Source organism: Chelon labrosus (assembly GCF_963514085.1).
Source record: "Chelon labrosus genome assembly, chromosome: 22".
Lineage (NCBI taxonomy): Eukaryota > Metazoa > Chordata > Actinopteri > Mugiliformes > Mugilidae > Chelon > Chelon labrosus.
The window spans coordinates 18,307,673-18,326,514 of NC_140355.1; the positions used below are offsets into that span (position 1 = coordinate 18,307,673).

The window sequence follows — 18,842 nt, forward strand, 5'->3', positions numbered from 1 at the left end:
ATCATCACGGCTTCTGTGTCTGAAGATGAATGTACTGTAGATTGCTAAAGGCATTTTTATTTTTCTCAGCTTTTCCTGATCTTTCAGCTTTTTATATTGTGGTTTGAAGGCTGCGTGTGTGTGGTGCTATGACTCTTACATTTTCTTGCTTTCTTCAATTTGCTTTTTTGCAAATAATTTTATACAGTTTTTAAAACGTCTTTAAAGCCTTCTTAAATTAATTTAATGGGGAATTTTTCGACCGATTAAAGGACATCAAAATGGAGAATGTATTTGCTTTTCTAGGGTGGACAAAATCACTGAAACATGGCACTGTTGTATTGCCTTCAGGTGCAGTCGGAAATACTAAATATTGGTCTCTAAGGGGATATCAGTTAAACCAGTTAAAGCATGCGGTTGGAAATGCACCCGTGTAGAAAAATCAAACACAAATTTATATTTTCATCCGTTAATTTTGCCACTACACTGTTTTTATTTCTAGTAAATGACGGCCCCGGAAAGTATAGGGTTGAGGCTGTTACGAGGGACCCGAAAAGGCAGCATCAGCTGGGTTGAAAGCAGATGGAGGCAGGGCAATGGGCTGGTCTGCCTTCTGCTGCTTAACAACACAGAGATGATAACACACTTTGGTGTTGTACAGCAGGGGGACCGTGGGCTCCGTCTAAAACGCTGGCTAGAAAAGTAGATAACGGCTCCGGTAAGGTGTAACATGGCGCTGAACGGCGCGGTTAGTTTCGGCCAACGGCTCAGCAGCGTGTGCTAGCTAAATGAAGTTTGACAGGCTAACGTCGGGTTTTAGCTCCCTTCAAGAAGCTAGCGGTGTGTCGGCTACAAGTGTGGAAGCTAGGGCAAGTCGAGCTTGTGAGAGCTGCTAGCCTTTGTGAAGTTTCTCCTTATAATGTTGTGACCAGCTGGCTGACGATATCTGCTTACCTTACTGCTTCAGCCGGAGATGTCAAACGGTAATTAGCGAGGCGACGGGATAACGGTAAAGAGCGCGAGCGTATTTCAACGGTCAGCTCGCGCACTCCTGTTAGAGCATCAGCCCGACTCAGGCTAATGGCTTTTATTCTTTAACTGGTCATTTAAGCTAGCAATGCGTACGTTAGCATTTATGAATAACGTTAGCTCGCCGGCTTCGGAGTATATCTGCGCCCTGCCCAGCAGCGTCACTCGCCGCATTTCGCATAATGAGTGATCATTATGTAAAAGTCAAGGTTCAACTCGAGCAGATGAAATCATTCGGCGAGGATGCGGAGAAGGAGGGTGTGGATGCTGGGGAGCAGGCGCCCGTGTCCTCTCCGTCCGCTTCTGCCTCACCGGACCCTCCCAGCGTGACCGCCGCCACAAGCACCGCTCCACCTGCCGTGGACGCCTCCAGCGCGTCTATCACTTGTAAACACAGAGGTAAAAGTCGAAGCAAGCCGGGGAGGGACGACAAGAACTCCGCTGCCCAGCACATCTCAGACCTGCCTGCAGTTTCTGCCCACGCCGAGAAGAACTTGAATAGGTTGGGGACGCTTCACATCAAGGGGACTGGGAAGATACTGCAGGGCAAGTCGGAGAACAACGGGAACTATGTGACCATTCATCATGCGTCAAAGAATATGCAGGAGACGCGCCGTGAGGACGGATTCAAGCATGCAAGGAAGAGGAGACCTGTTACAGTGGACACGTCCAAAGCCAAAACCTCATTGGAGGCTCTGAAGTTAAGCATCAAGCAGTTGAAGTGGAAAGAGGTGGGCTGCGTTAGTGTCTTTAATGTTTTGTTGTTGTTGTTTGCCTTGGAGATTAGATACTTACATACAGGTTTGCTATGATTGTGGGTAAGTAATAGCTGGTTTAGCTGGTTTTATCCATAAAAACCCCAACTCAAGTTTCATTCAGATGACAACCAAGTGTGCACAGATGAAAACCTTTATTTTACTCTTCTCCAACTATGATCCAGGTTAATCCCCTGAAGTCCAACACCGGGCATCTTCAGTGACTTCTTCTTTGCTTCAAGGTGTTTTAATTTCTTACTTTTAGCCACTGAATTGTGAAATCCACCTGGGATGAGATTAGCAATGGTACAGTCCTTTACTCCAAGCTCTCTTCCAATTACGCTAACGGTCACTTTGCAAACATCATGATTACAGCAATGTAACAATTACTGTAAAATGAACGGCTACACGTGATCCTAAAATTATAAGATCCTGAGGGCTGAAATGATTGTCTTTGATTGATAATTTCTGGCTTTCTCTTAATTTACATTCTCAGTTTACGCAGACCCACTGCAACCCACTGAGTTAACCTTTTCTATGCATTTAGCTCATGAACTTTACTTTTATTGGCAGTTGTGACTTGTAATAACTATATTTGCCAGCCTCCTGCTCTGCGTTTCTTCTCCTCTCCTATTCCAGCTCTGTAAGTTGTATTCCCAGCTCTGAGTTTCTCTTTTTGGTTGTAAGAAAATTACACATTTAAACAGTTAAATGGGGGTCATAATGGTAGAAAACAGGTTCAAGGGTTGTTACTACTCTAAACCAGATAGTAGATTTAACGGATAGACAGCTAATAAACACTCACAGAAGAATAACTTGTTAAATGTTTAAACAAAACGAAAGCTTAGAATATAATAGAATATAAGTCTGATATTTTGTAGATTGAATGACTAATTGCCCAAATTGTGATGTTTAGTTATTCAAGCAAATAAATCTTTAATTTAGGGTCTAATAGCTTGTCATAATTTCGTGTAAGTCATTGATTAGATGGCGTGATCACTGTTAACTCAGCCATAGCCTGACATTTTCAGTATTCACGCCTCAAATGTTTAAGAGATAGCCGTGGATGCAAGTAGTTCTAAATAAAAGCAACAACTCTAAATCATTTATGAGCTGGCTAATTGGTCCAGTTCTCCTTACCCTGAGCCATGAACAGCATCTGGTCATTATGAATGCGATGCCATTATCGGCTATTATCTGCGCAGACTCCATTATGCATGAGAAGTAAAGAATGGCCGTCGGGACAAGGCGGGTGAAGCTGAGGCTTCTCAGCGGCGACACTCAAACCCTTCCAGATCTGGTGTCGGAAATGACAGACACAAGGCCTATACATTACCAGGCTTTGTCTGCGTGAGGCTCCCCCCGACGAAGTCAAGGGCGCGATAGATCTTGTGTCATTTTAAAAGCACCTGTCAGCATCTTTGACGGGGTGGAAACTCCAGCAGCCTTGCTCTATTCGTCGGTTATGGAATGAACACAGATAGAGGGAAATCCTTTTAGCAAAGCTGGAAAGTTTATGGAGACATTTTGGAGACGGATGGGTTGAGCGCTTGGGTTTGAGGTGCATTTTACTTCCATCTCTACATCTGCAGTATTCTCCGGCCTCGGAGGCAGCTGTCAGCTGACATTCAACATAAGGCATTCTCTTATACAGAAGGAAATAATTAGCCTTAAGCTCTTGTAATCCAATAGACTTGTAGTCCTCTTTGAGGCAGAGAGAAGGGCCACCCGAGGGTCTGAGGGACAACTTCAGAATATGAGACTAATGTCCGTGTATTGTTATCAGTCTTGGTATTTTGATAAGGATCCTACAGACTAAATTGACATTTTGAATTAATGCGAAATGGTTTGTTTTTACAAAACGCTTGAGGATTCTTTGGATCATGTTTGGACAATAATAAAAGATCTCTAAATGTAAAGGCTATTTACTGGGAGGATGGAAGATGGGGTGCAGTTTGAAATATCTTCAGGTTTGTTGCAGCAACTCAAAAAAAAAAAAAGAAATACAAACGGGTATTTACCATTTAAGTTAATTTGACCTCTTTCTTAGACGCGTTGAGACGGCTATAGGCTGGCGACCGCGTGGCTGTATTTATAGGAGAGCTTGGCTGTCGAGCAGGGTTTCCCTGTTTGACACACTCTCATGCTATCTCATTAATGAGATGCAGCAATGTTTATCTTGTAGCTAAGCAGCACGCTGGATCATATCGGAGCGCAATTCAGGGCAGTGATGATACGTTGCAGAATTTTCCAATAAAATCTGATACAGCGTCCTCCTGGTGTCAAAAATAGACTTAGAGACACAATTTTTCCTGCTCAGTGTTGACATTTTTTAACTTTGATCAATCTTGAGCTGTGAGGAAAGGATTGAACCAAAGCATTTGCGCATTAGTGGATGTAGAAATTAATGTCTTCACAAACTGTAGTAACAGAAAAGAAAGCAAGCATTTTAAAATCAGGGGTATACATCTGTCAATTGAACTATCTTGATTGAGAGATGCACACAGCAGATGACTTCAAGGTATTTTATCTTGGTACAATACAAAAGTTTTAAAATTAACTTTAAACTAGAGGAGGGTGTGTTAATCTTTGTTTTTCTTTTGACTTCACGTTTACTGCAGTTAAAGTGTGGGCAGAAGCGGTGCAGAGGCCAAAAGCTGTGCCTCGGGGCCAGTAGGATTTCCTCTCGCCCTGGAAATCCTTTTATAGTATCACTTCTCCTCCTCTTTCCCAGCTCATCACAACTGAACACGCACTGGCTGCCATCTTTAGGCAAGATTATCCCTGCACTCTTGGCGTCAACAGAAGGGCGAGCAGCCTACTAATGTCCTGAGTCATACCAACAGATTAAGCCTTCTTTCTTGTTTACACATGCAAGCAAGCATGATTTTTCTGAATGAACTGTCGTCATCCCCAGGTTTTGTTGGTCATCTATTGATCCTCCCTCTCGCTCTTCTCTCTTTCGACAGTTTCCTTTGGGAAGACGAGCGGCTTGTGACATCTACTGGCATGGTGTCTCCTTCCATGACAATGAAAATATTGTCTCAGGGCAGGTCAACAAGTTTCCAGGTATCTCTATCTTAAACCCAAAGCAGTCTCTAAGGTTATATTTATCAATCATTGTTTTGAATATCACAGAATTACAAAACTAACCGATGTAAGACTTTTATTTTTTAGCTATACACGTAAATGTACAATTTCTCAGATGCGAAATATGCGTTTTGGATTTCCCAGCTGATCGCAAAGATGGACTCAGACTACACATAAAGTCCAAACTGATCTAACAGTGCATACAGCAGGAAAATAATTTGGTTCTCCTTACAGTCACATCAGTTGATATCGCAAGAAAGCAGATATAAACAAAACAGACAATATGGTGTACCTGATTGCTTTAAATTTGTAAGACTTTGCAGTGACAATAAAGTAAAACAACAAAGTTGGATATTAAAACTACTCACAGTCCTTGTCCATGTTCTATATTAACCAAGGAATATCTGATAATCATTAGAACATCATCATCAGATAATCTGGCCTGTATCTTCTTTGTCGGGTGGTGTTGAATTGTGGGATAAATCAGACCAAAACACTACAGCAAACACTAATAATGTTTTGGTTGTTGAGTTTTATCTCTCAAAGTGTCCTCTCTGCCTTGCAGGAATGATCGAAATGCTGAGGAAGATCAACATGAGTCGGGCGGTGCGGACTATGCAGGAGCTGTTCCCAGAAGAATACGACTTTTATCCCCGTTCCTGGATCCTGCCGGAGGAGTACCAGCAGTTTTCTACGCAGGTATAGTTGAATAGCTGGATAATAAAAAGCATTATGATACAAAAAAAAATAATTATGTAACATGTGAAATGCATCATAGCTCTTTTATATTTCCGTGCTCGCTTTAAAGACATGGGCACTGTATGTTGGAAATGCTTTAGAACTCATTTCATTCAGCGTTGATCACAAAAAAGGTAATCTGTCAGTGAAAAATGTTATTTAACTTTCATAAACTGACATCAGAAATCTCTTTTGCAATATACAGTAGACCTAATTAAGATGTATAAATGTACTAAAGTCTATAGATAGAGAGTACTTCTCATTATGGAAATGACATAACGTTTGTGTGTTTTGTCCAGCAGGGGGCGCCAGGACATCACTGTTTTCCTTCCTTTAAAAAACTGAAATAAATATCATGGCCTTGTAAGACACTACATATCAGAGAATTGCATAAAAATCTGCATCTGAAATGTGATGCTTGATTGGGACTTTGCATGTATCATATGATGTTGACTCCATTGCATTTCTGAATAACTCTGAAGTCAGAGGAATGAGTCATACATTTGCAAATTATTGTTTAAAATTCATATCAGCCGCTTTGACTGTGGTTTCCTGGCTTATATTGGCACAGTTGGATCAGGGTGTTTATTTATCCTCAAAGGAAGTAGCCATTATGAAATCATTTATTTGTTAGTTTAGAAGATGAATAATACCCTTTTTTGAATGTTAAACATATACACACAACAATTAACTGCTTGTGGATACATTAAGTAGACAATTCATGTCTGTTCTGAACACCTTTCCAGGTGTAACATGCACAACCTCTGCGCCTCAGACACAAGGCTTATTTATTGTCTTCGTTAACCTCATCTTTTCTCACTCGCCCCTCTTCTGTAGATTCGCATGGTGAAGGAGAACGATGCCTCAGTGAATCCCACCTTCATCGTCAAGCCAGACGGGGGCTCTCAGGGGGACGGTATCTACCTCATCCGTGACCCTAGTGACCTTAAGCTCATGACGGGTTCACAGGCCAAACAGTCTGTAGTCCAGGAGTACATCCAAAAGCCGTTACTCATTGACAAGCTCAAGTTTGATATCCGTCTGTACGTGCTGATAAAGTCCATGGAGCCACTGGAAATCTACATTGCCAAAGAAGGCCTGACACGTTTTTGCACGGAGCCCTACCAGGTAGCCGTGACGGAGCGCTCGCTTTGAAGTTGTTCATTTGCTCTGATGCAATGAAACGCGTATTTTCACTTTTCCGTCATGTAGTCATTCTTATTCTGATCGTGCAGGAGCCATGCCAGAAGAATCTAAGCCATGTCTTCATGCACCTGACGAACTACTCCCTCAACGTCCACAGCGGCAACTTTGTCCACTCGGACAGCCAGAGCACAGGCAGCAAGCGCACCCTCTCCAGCGTGCTGTACAGGTTGGCAGCTAAAGGCGTGGACATCAAGAGAGTGTGGTCGGACATCATCGCTCTCGTTATCAAGACGGTCATCGCTGTGGTGCCTGAACTTAAAGTCTACTACCAGGCTGATATACCGCCTGGCAAACCGGGACCCACGTGCTTCCAGGTGGGTATATGGTAACACTGTGAACAAATACTTAGACTCCGGTTGGCTCCGTCTTAATAAACTTGACCTTGGATTGGCGGCAGTTGTTCAAAAATATGAAAAATAAACAACTTTTGGAAGTATCAAACCCACTCAAATACTTAAATCCAGTACAAACACAAATACCTGCAATTTTGTGACAGATGCCGAGTAGGTGTTTGTTTCACGTGTAGTAGCAATCAGCATTATTCTTATGAGCACATTTGCAAAATATATAATTTTATTTGTGTGTGTTTCAGATATTAGGCTTTGACATCCTGCTGATGAAGAACCTGAAGCCAGTACTGTTAGAAGTCAACTCCAACCCCAGTATGAGAATAGAACATGAGCAGGAAGTAAGAGTGAACGGCAGCATCAGTATTATTAACAGTGTTATTGTTGTCATTCAGTTTTTTTGTACTCAAACAAATGCTCCTTCTAATTTCAGGTGGCGCCAGGAGTTTTTGAATACGTTCCCAGTCCTGTGGATGAAGAGGTCAAAGTGGGTGTGATCAGAGACACCCTGCGCCTTATGGACCCCGGCAACAAGAAGCTGACAATGTAAATACGCACACCTGCACGCACATATAGAGTTAACGCACAGTTTCGAATTCTTACTCCACTCTTTGTCTGCCTGTCCACTTTTAAGGACTTGATATCTCACTCGGCCCCATCCCTCCTCCGAGCCCTGCTCTCCACCACTCGGCGCCTCTACCCTAAGCTTGTTAAATGGAAAAATTAAATTTAGCTGAGCTGTGGTGGAAATTCACACTCTGCCGTAGTAGTCGGACAGCTCGGTCTCTCTGGCTGACTGGCTCAGTGTGGTGCCTGACAATAAATCTCGTCCACCATTAGGGTTTGTGTTCCTCCTCTCAGTCTGTTTTTCTTTTATGACGAAAGGATTTACAGTTTGTGTTCTGCCGTCATCTCCATTTCTTACCTTTGTCCCTCCTTCCCTCACCTTTTATTTTGACTCATCCACAGATTATTCTACATATCGGATATTTAATCTGCTTTGTTCTGCAAGTGAGAAGGATATCTTCTCGCTGTAATACCCACTTAACTATTATATTCACGCCCAGTAACATATTGATATAATCCGCCTGTAATATATTTAATCCCGCTCCTCTTGCATTGCTATATTTCCATGCAGCTAGAATCAGCAGAAGTGCACTCGCTTACTTGTCTATGGACAAAATACACCACAGCATTTACATTTTAAATACGCTTCCCTTTGAACTAATTCCTTTATGTGCTCTTTTAGATACCCCTAATCCTTTAATCTATTGCCCCACATAGTTTTTATGTTGGCTTAGTCCTGAGGCTTTGAGTTAGTGATGGTTAAGCTAAACCTCTCTATCTGTATCTGTATAGCTACAGCTACTTTTTCAACCACTAATATCAAATATTTTCTGGATGTATCTTTGTCATATTCTATACTTTTAAATATCTGTTGAGGACCAAGACAAAGGGTGAAACAGAATCATCTAAACATCCTAGAAGACGTACCACAAAGTAAAAAACGCTGCAAATAGAGACTAAATCTTAGGGCTGAAGGGGAAGATATGCTAATTATAACCCAGCTAGCTGGCGCTAATGTTTATAAAATTAGCCTTTAGATTGAATCTTCTCCCAAAAAAAAAAATAAATAAATGTAATCATCCACCACCAACACGTGCAACGTATGAACTCATTAATCATCCATCTCCACGCTGTCTTAGTGGCGTGTTTAGATCTGCACAAACACATGTGTACATGGATGTTTTATTAAACATACCAACTAGAATTTTTAATCCAAGTCCTGCATTCAGAACATTAAGTAACAGAAAATAAGCGTTATCAGAAAATGTATATAAAAGATCAAAACTATTTTACAGTATAGTGATTGAAAACTAGCCTGGTCGTCACCATCCTACGTTTCCGCCCGAAATTTGATTTCGGTCTGCCACGGAGTCTGGCCAAATTGCCCTTCTGTGGTTCGCGTGTAACCGCGCGGTCTTAGCCAATCAGCGAACAGTTGAGTGATGACGTGAAACTCGCCTGCCGAGTTGCTTGTAGTCCAGCCAGCGGAGCTTGTAGTTCAACAGCATAGCAACAATGGCGACGGAGGAAGAGACGCTAGAAGCCATCCGCGAAGTTGTCTCAACTCTCGAGAGCATCACGGAATTAAAACCAGAACAAGAGGCCTGTCTTGTCAATTTTATAAATGGCAAGGACGTCGTAGCTCTCCTTCCAACTGGCTTTGGGAAAAGTTTGATTTATTTAACTGGAAGCGGAAGTGGTAAGCGTAAGAGCCTGAACTCCGGCGCACAATATACGTCATTACCAAACGTTGCTGATTGGTTAACGGAACTCCAATGATTTTAAACCTCAAAATAAGCATCTGCCCATTACGGAGACAGATTCCTATTACATTGGGCCAGACTAACGTGCAGACCGAAATCAAATTTCGGGCGGAAACGTAGGATGGTAACGACCAGGCTAATTGAAAACAGTAAATCTAAAAGTATAAGCGGATTAACTGGAGAAACAAGGTCTTTATCCATTATTATTCGAACGAAACCCTGTCAGAAAATTTAGAGAAAATGTTTCTTGATTGATTCATGGTAAGTGATTAAAAACTCATTGACACTGACACTGAAATGTGGCATTTTCCCAGAAAACGTGATTGCTGATGAAAAGAGGAACTCACTTCTGGCTGATTAAGCGGCAACCACACGGCATTAGAAGTACTTTGCTGGTATTTTAGCAGTTTTTATGTCACAGTATCACCCAGTTCAAAATCTCCTCGATGCAGTGGACAAAATTCACGGATTCAGATTCAACATTTTAACGAGGAGGGCTGTTTTCTTTTCTTTTTCACTCTTGCAAACTTTCAGAAATATTAACAAGCTGCTATTCAGAGCACAAACAAAATGTTCCCGGCATTGTTACGAGAGGTTAAGTAATCAGTTTACTGCACAGATGGTCTAGCAGTACATAAATATACCTGTGTGTTGTGTTTGCCGACAGCTGGTCTGCAGTAGGATGGATGGAATCCAGTCAGTCAGAACGTGGAGTTAACACTGAATTCACCCATGTATGAATTTCACTTGTTAAGATGAAGTGAAATAAAGGTGCGAACTGACCAGGCACGCAATCAAAGTTAAAAAAAAAAAAAAAAAAAAGTGTTTCTATTAAAAGAAGACAGAGTGAGGGCTTATAGAAGACTGACAGTAAATACAAAACGTCAGAACAAAAGGGAGAAAAGTGACGTTTTGGAGAGAAGGGAGAAGAGATAAATGATGCATTATGAGAAGGAGCGTGTGATGGTATCAGTGACGCTCAGACATGTACTGCTCGCACCCAGCTCATTAATCCTGTGTATGATGTCTCTGAGGGTGATTTATGAGCCGTTTATGGGAGGTGAGTTTGGGTGAGAACAAAAAGCTGATGTTCCACACGTAGCTAAAATAAGGGGCTAGGGGGCCGTATTGACAAAAGCATCATCTGCATGGAGAGAAACAAGATGGATTGTTTTAAAAGTTTGGACTCTGGTCTTCTTAGTAGGGAGCCTTGTCTTCTGGGGATGTGGATAGAAACGTATGAGAAGAGTGGGGGGTTTTAAAAGTCTGTTGCCTCCCGTGGGAGAATGTTCTGTGTGCAATTTGGCGTGCTTGTCCTCTAACAAAAGTTTAGGATAAATAAATAAATAAATAAATCACATTTCTGAAATGGAGACAAGCCTGCCAACTCTGCATACACTTGGATTTCTTCTCACTGGCATATGGCACTTTTCACAGAGTGCTGTACATTTTATTCACCAAGAGCAGGAGCAGCAGCAGCGGCAGCAGTGCTTATGCAGGTTAATGCCAACAGAATTAGGTCTTGCCCTTTTCGCGCGTTCACTCGCTTAACATTTGGCATCAGACCTGTGCACATCTTTTTAATAACCTGCTCGTCTTCACCTTTTACCCTCGCACACCTCCTCCATCATTTTCGTCTCTCCGTCTGCTAGAATGTTTGTAGACAATCCCTTCCCATCTGTCTGGCTGTCAGCGGCTGTGGACGACGTGTCCGTTTTTAGCAGAGCCTGTCCTGTCTAAATAGATGTGGGTGGTGTCCTTCTGGCTGCTAAGGGATGATTGATTCTATTAAACATTCAGCAGTGCTCTCTCAATGCCATTCACACCGCTTACTAATTCATGGAGAAAGAAACTGCCTCGTACAAGTCAGCACCCCTTGACACGCGTGGGCCTCTGTTGTGTCCTCATACATGCATGTGTGGACGGTGGAAGTTGTTGCGCTTTAAGACGTCTTTCCACTTACTCTGGCCCGGGGAGACCTGCGCTCAGGTTTCTGCGATGGGAGTTATTCGAGGTCACTGGACTCCGTGTTCTAATAAGAATGATAAAGGTGTCATTTTGTACGGACCTATCAGGTGTAACAGAGCTAAATTGAGAATGAGGGAGATGCCAGTCAAGCTCAGTGTATGAACCACCCACTCAGAGACCCAAGGGCATGAACACACAAAACTTAAAGCTGACATTAATTTTCTATGAGAAGTGAAATATCCTCGGGAAAAGCAAGACGGGATTGGCGGCAGTGACATGGCAGGTCATAAAAAACGCTCTGTCGTAACCAGTCACACTGTTATAAATGAGTTTGGCATTTATTCCCCAACTAATTATTTGTTTGGCACAAAATATGTAAAAAAAAAGACGTAAGTGGCAATGTCCATCACATTTTTTTTTTGTCACATTTCTATTATTTATGTCCTTAAATTGCTGTTTTTGTCTGAGAAAGACTTTAAAACCCAAAGATATTATGACTGCATTGATGCAAAATGTAGATGAACCTATCCTGGTACCGTATTTTCCGGACTATAAGTCGCTCCGGAGTATAAGTCGCACCAGCTAAAAAATGCATAATGAAGAAGAAAAAAACATATATAAGTCGCACTGGACTATAAGTCGCATTTTGGGGGAAAATTTATTTGATAAAATCAGAGACCAAGAACACGTTTCATCTTGAAAGGCAAGTTATAGTAATAACAATAGAATAGAGAACAACGGGCTGAATAGGTGTCTGGTATGTTAACGTAACATATTAACAGCTATTCCGATAACTATAGCATAAACAACATAACATAACAAGTTTACCAAACTCTCGATCTCACTCCAAATCACTAAATCCATTGAATTCTTCATCCTCTGTGTCACTTCTACGCCGCCGCTATTACGCAGGAGTAAAAGGAGTAGCAGATACTGGCACACAAGCCTAGAGCGCCCTCTCGCGGCTGTCAGTGTGAAAATAACGAACACGTGAAATTATATATTTATTTTAATATATAAGTCGCACCTGAGTATAAGTCGCAGGGCCAGCCAAACCATGAAAAAAAGTGCGACTTATAGTCCGGAAAATACGGTAGGTGCAAACCCATCATTTCTTGTAAATTAATGTAGTTTCATTATTGTATCTGCTCAGATCAGGATGACATTGTGAGCCAAATCACCTCCAATAGCAGACGCAGTAGTAACTGCAGTAGACTCTTCTTGAAGGTATCCCAATAATTAGTGGTTCTATGAAACACAGTGTTCTACTTTGCAAATATTTTATGAGGCAGCAACTCGGGCCCTAAAAATACACACAATGCATTTTGGTGAAACAACAACAAATTCCTACAGGACTATTCAGAGAAACTGAATGAGATGGTGAATGGGAAAATTACCTACCTACTTGGTGTGGACAACCTTCAAAGATACTCTGTGGATTCTAATTCTAACAGACAGAACTTTTTTCGTAGCTTGTAAAACACGTTGAACCTTGAAACCCTGTTGTGCTTCCATTGTTGCGTGGAATTTCCTTTTGTGGCACAGAGCAGTGCACCGAATCTGTGATCAGCACTCTTGGTCAATTAACCAGCATGAATGGTTTTTAGAAGTTTTTCTGCTTCTTTCAAGACCTCATTACTGAACCTCTCAGAGCTAAAAATTCCAACACTCATAGTTGTAGTTGAACTGATATCTTGGTGCTTTGTGCAAACATGTTGGCGATTTCATTATTACACTTAAAATACTGTATTCTCAGGTGAAAGTTAGTGATGGTTCCATCAAATGCCACTTTCTAAAGCTGGAAGGATTTAAAACTGATGTTATAGTGTGTCACGTAGATATAATGTGTTGCTTTTAATACATGTTGTAAGTTTTACCAGAGGCGTCGAAAAGGTGTGGAGATTGTGGGACAAAGCATGACAAGAGAATTATCTTTTCACCCCCAAAGCCAGACTGTAAATGTAGGTTCAAGTAAAAATCTTGGTGCAGTTAGCTTTTCCGTTGGTCTGTAGCTCCTCTGACAAATCTGTCTGCCTCGTTGTCTTTTGGTCTTCTATTCTACAGGTACTAAAGGTTGTAAATCAACCACTGACAGCACACAATGAAGCAATTTGTAGTGTCTAAATCCGTTAGTTATGTGCTCACTCAGCCTTTTGAATATCTAAAGCCTGTCATTTAAATACAATGCGATAAAATGTTCTAATCTTTTTTTGTTGTTGTTGCCTTTGTTTTGTCTTTATTCCATGACTGAAGTCCGCAACCGAGGACCGGCGGGTTTGAACACGGGGAAGAGATTCCCATGGAAGCGGAGTCGCAGGAGAGGAGTCCGGATGAAATCAGCGCTCTGCCCTCGCTCTGTCTGAAGCAGGTCTACCCCAAGTACACCAAACAGTTCAACTACCTGCGGCTGGTGGAGCGGATCGCGGCTCTGTTCATACGCTTCCTCGGGGTCAAGGGCAACATGCGTCTTGGTCCCACCGCCTTCCGAACCTTCATCAGGTACAAGCTTTACGTGTTTATTTCAGTGGATCACCTTTAGGTTCTGGCATAGCAGAAGTTGCTTATATTCCTAATACTAGACACAAACAAATCAAATTACAATTACTATCATTTTAATGGCTTTGACTGAAAGCTATGATCGTCTGCCATACTAGTTTATCAAGCTCCTTGTAATCAGCAGTGGATGATTGGATTAAATGACTCAAGATGAGTCAACACCAGTGAACCAGTTCAGATTTTTTACATTGTTACTGGATGGATCAAAGTAGAATATTCCCTCCTAACGGCAAAAAAACCTCTTCCATTTTCTTAACACCATTAAGAAAGAGATCAAGAAAAGTACAGCTGGGAAACATTGTCTACTAGTTCCACTTTTGCGTGATTTAGATGTGTTTAAAATTCTATTGTTTATATTTCATGTCCATCTGACGGTACATATTTGTACAAGATATAAAGAGTATCAGCTCTGTAGATCACATGACAAAACCTGAGCATAAAAATTTTAATTTCATGTATTTTGGGTTCATGAGTCCCCTTTTTGCAACTCTTGTTTCCATGGAGCCAATCAGATTTTCATGTGCAGAGCAGACAGCGTTACTTACTTTATCTCTCCTTCCATACATTGTAATGTCGTGTTTATGCTACTGGTGAAAAAGCAACGGGGTACAAGTCATTTTTATTGGAAGCCCATGATATGATGCTACAAACTGACACCGGACTCTTGCTGGGTGCCCACAGCATGACCAGCAATAAATCAAAGTAGAGCTGTCTTCAGTTATTTTCAGTGCTCCAATTACCCGGCGACGAACGAACCAATCGTAATTCATTAAGAATGTTCAAGACCGCTTGAGCAACACGGCAGGTTGAGGACCATGTAGCTGGCCTCGCTTGGGTGTTTTATAATGTTGTCAGTCGTGGTGTGAAAACAACATAACACCTGCAGTCTGGCAGCCGGCTGTCAGTCATCTGAGATTAAAAGCATTTCTGACATTGCCCCAAAAACTCTTAAAAATATGTTTTCAGGGAATAAATAATGATTAATGAGTTTCCAGTTGGACTTTAAACATGCAAGATTTCCTGGTTGTGTTTAGGACCTGCAAATTGAGCAACAGCACCTTCACCATGGCGTCCGTCGACATCCTCTACATAGACATCACGCGGCGCTGGTCGGGAGCGGTGCCCGACTCCAGAGAAGCAGGTGACACAACCGCACACAAACACACTCCACCCCCGCATGCCAAAACAAAACCCTCACAAAGATACGGTGCGTAGAGGACAGAGAGCCGGGCGTCCGAGAGACTCTGAGCAAATAACGCGCTTGGAGATAATTGCTTGTCATTCTTTGTCAGATTTCCTCTGACACTGCGCTGCAGTAATTGAAATGAGCCGAGATCACAGTGTGACAGCGAAGAGACCGTCGGACATGAATTATTCAGGCTTTGCACCTTGCGAGGAATGTTTGCGAGGCGGAGCGGATGGATGGAAATCACATGGAGCGGGATGGAAGGGCCTGTACAGAGGAGGTTGTGGGCAGAATTTAGAATGAGTTCATACGCATTCAGGGAGAGTGAAGTCTGGGTTATTTCTGTGTGCGCGCACTGGAGGATTCGTTAGACACCAATAAGACTAAGAAGCCTAAAACTAAGCATTTATAAGTGATTTTCTTATTTGGCATATGGAACAAAGGACAATAAAGAATATATGCAAACGGTATCTTGCAACTGACTCCACAGGAAGCCATCGTAGTGAAGTGTGAATCAGTGTCTCTACTTTTTTTCACTGCAAGGATTCCTTTGCGTTTCCATGTTGAGAATAGATAGTAGTAGAATATACTGAGGGGACGTTTGGAGAATAAATTCAGCTCAGTTCATCGTTTTCCCATTTGTTCTTTGACCTCGAAGTCGCTCTGACCTTGGAACCTCTAGACGAGATCTGAAAAAAATCTGAAATTAAATTAATATCATGATCACATCAGCTGCTCGTTACCCTTTAAAGGCAGCAGACTGTTGGATGGTTTAATGAGCTGAGAGGAGAGTCCAGACCGGCTCTCTGGACCAAAAAGCGCTCATTTAGTACATGTGTCACATCAATATATTTATATCTTCACTCTTAGCCTGAATTTGACTTCTGATTTACAGAGTCCACTTTGACTGGTGAAGAAGAAACCTGCTAGCATTAAGATGATGATTCAAAGTTAGAGGCTACAGTTTGTGTTACTATTACTACACTGTGGCCTCTACAGTAGCATCAGACCTCTTTGTATAATGCAACAAACTGCATCTTCCAGTCAGTTTTAACAAAAGCAGAGCGTTATAACCTTCATGAATATATATGATTCATTGCAGGGCTGTTCTATTAGTGCAGCGTACCTGATAAACTGACAACCTGAAACACAGTTAGGCCCACATCTATAATCTCTTACTATATGAGCATTCAGGCGTCAGAATCAACCTACAGTTTCAAGTGCACAATTATATCTCATCTGTAGATACTATGAGAAAATCACAGCAGCCTCCTGCTTTAAACTGAGAATTCACTTGTAATTCTGCTAATATCAAAAGTTTTCTTTTGGACGTGCGACAGAAAATAAGGTTCAGAGATCTGCTCGAAGTAAACAAATCTGTTGCTATAAATAATCTGGCTTCCATCTGTACACAAAGACAGATTTATAGTTGGCTGGGAACACCACAGATAAAAAAAAAAAAAAGATGTATTAAAGAAGATTTAATCTTTTATTAGTGTGCTTTAGACGTGATGGTTGGTATTCTGCTCTAAAATGGTCCACATGGACAGGACCCTCTTGTGGTATTCATGATTTGAAATGTTCAAGGTCCAAGTTCACGAGTTGTGACGTGCTTGTTGGCATTTTCAGAAATGGCAGAAGTGAATGGTAAGTTAATGTAAGAGGTTTCTTTGTAGTTTTGAGCAAAGTCCTGATATTCACAATGGCCTTTACATTTCCTACACTAAGATACCTGGTGTTTAGCTCGCTAACTGTTAGCCTTGGTGGCTTCTAGATGCCAGCAGTCGCCTAGCTACAGTCTTTTCACAATTTACGGTCGATGTTAGCTCTTTCTGCTGAGCTAACAAAGCTAACTGGCTAATTCGGTAGTTTTGCTCGTCAGACTTGAATGTGAGTTGATCTTCTCATCTTACAGTTCTCTCAGCCTTTCATGACCCGTGCTTAGATCCATGCAGATTAATCGACTAGATTGTTATTGAGTGGTATTTCACTTTCATTGATACTTTGTTTGTCCCCTGACCTTGTCGAGTCACCTTGTTCTTTCCAGGAATGGGGCTCCAAGCGTTTGTGGAGGCCTTTTTCTACCTGGCAGGCCGAAGGTTCAAATCTCTGGTGCTGAAGGAGCAGGTAGCGTCACTGCTGGAGCTGTGTGAGGCTCAGCTAGGGCCGCAGTCGGGCGTGGAGGAGAGACGCTCTTTAAGCTGCAGCAGGGCGCTGCCACGAGCCATCAAGACTCAGACTCTGTGCCTCACCAACCCCCAGCTCAACTCTCCAGCTCCCCTGCGAAGGGCGTCCAGCCAGGACTACCGGCTGCATCAAAGACTCAAGCCTCGCACGCTCAGAGCCAACGTGGAGAACTGATGAGAGGGAACTAGTCATCCAACCCCCCCAAAAACACTGCCTTCAGCCTTCTCTGCAGGAGCAGGGAAATCAGGTGTCCATCCTGCCTCTGCAGCTCCTGAGAAGGACGAGCTTGACCCCCTGCTGGCTGACTGGCAGGAGGACTCTTCTCAGCCTGATTGCTTTTTATCGGTGGAGGAAGATGTCTGCAGGGGGCTTAAAATGGAAATGGAAGAAGATATTAGGAGGCCGGCGCGTTTTTCCTCCCCTCCTGCAGAGATCATGTATGAACAGTGTGGTCGAGCTAAGAGCAGGATGTGTCTGCTTTTAATGTACTTACTGATTCTAGAGGGCAGCTATTTGCTTCCCTTCACCTTTGTCTGACAACACAAATCAAACTTTCTTTTCAGGGATAACATTAGACGCTCCACCTGAGTGGGTATAAGAGGAGGAGCCTCTGTGTATTATATATTCTTGAATTTGCACAGCAACTCTTTACATTTGCACAGAAGTGGATGCGACGGCGACTGAGCGTGGTTGTGTGTACGTGTGAGCGTGTGCGTACGTTCGAGTACTGTATTTATTTGCGTTTAGCTCGGTGGTGAAAGCCTATTGACGGCTCGTGCGGCTCAGCTGCGTGTCCTCCGCGAGCCCATTAGCGGTGAGTTAAGTGAATAAGTACTCAAAGGGAAAAAGGCCACGTCGTCGCCGCTTATCCTCTTTCAGTTCAGCAGCTCTTCCAGTCAGGCAGCCTCAGGCCTCCGGCCTGGTTTTAGGGCGACACACAAACTGCCAGGAGGAACATTATTTCAGAGGTAACTGCACGGCACACGATTACACAATTTAGATAAGACGCTTTGTTTCTTTATGAAGAATTACGATTAGTTTTTGTCGTAGAAGTGTGCCCACTGTGGACACGGCTGACAGTCACACACAAAATGAATGATTCACTGTTTTAACTTTTACACCAAGATTATTATTAAATTAATTAAAGTATGGGCAGCTGTGAAGAACAAAGTGAACTAAACGTGTATTATACGTACTGTAGGGCTACTGCAGAGTGGATCTGATGAAGTGAAGTAGACGTGTGGGTTCTTAACAGTGACAGATAAACATGAATGAGATGTGTTGATAAGAATCTTAAGAAATTAAAATTGATTTTGCTCTTTGAACCAAAGACGTGTGTTGATACTGATCGCAACGGCATAGAAATAAACATTTTAACTCATCACGCTCAAACATTTGTTACTGCAGGTATGTTACCGCCTCACCTCAGAGTGTGATCTCTCCCCTCTGAGCTCGTTAAAGGGGCGCCATT

At 42.3% G+C, this 18,842-nt stretch overlaps 1 protein-coding gene across 1 annotated transcript; it reads left to right on the top strand.

Annotated features, from left to right (window-relative positions):
* The first annotated feature begins 640 nt into the window (after positions 1 to 640).
* On the top strand, positions 641 to 18,842 carry ttll11 (tubulin tyrosine ligase-like family, member 11). Its single transcript, XM_084572700.1, has 10 exons — positions 641 to 1,739; positions 4,733 to 4,832; positions 5,419 to 5,552; positions 6,429 to 6,719; positions 6,827 to 7,111; positions 7,390 to 7,485; positions 7,578 to 7,690; positions 13,696 to 13,941; positions 15,033 to 15,139; positions 17,232 to 18,842. The coding sequence occupies exons 1-10, from the start codon at positions 1,191 to 1,193 to the stop codon at positions 17,543 to 17,545; spliced, it is 2,235 nt and encodes a 744-aa protein (XP_084428826.1). The 5' UTR covers positions 641 to 1,190; the 3' UTR covers positions 17,546 to 18,842.

Coding starts and splice junctions, on each gene's coding strand:
- ttll11 (XM_084572700.1), top strand. CDS start 1,191: ATGAGTGATCATTATGTAAAAGTCAAGGTTCAACTCGAGCAGATGAAA. Junction 1,740..4,732: donor AGCAGTTGAAGTGGAAAGAG/GTGGGCTGCGTT, acceptor CTCTTTCGACAG/TTTCCTTTGGGAAGACGAGC. Junction 13,942..15,032: donor GCCTTCCGAACCTTCATCAG/GTACAAGCTTTA, acceptor GGTTGTGTTTAG/GACCTGCAAATTGAGCAACA.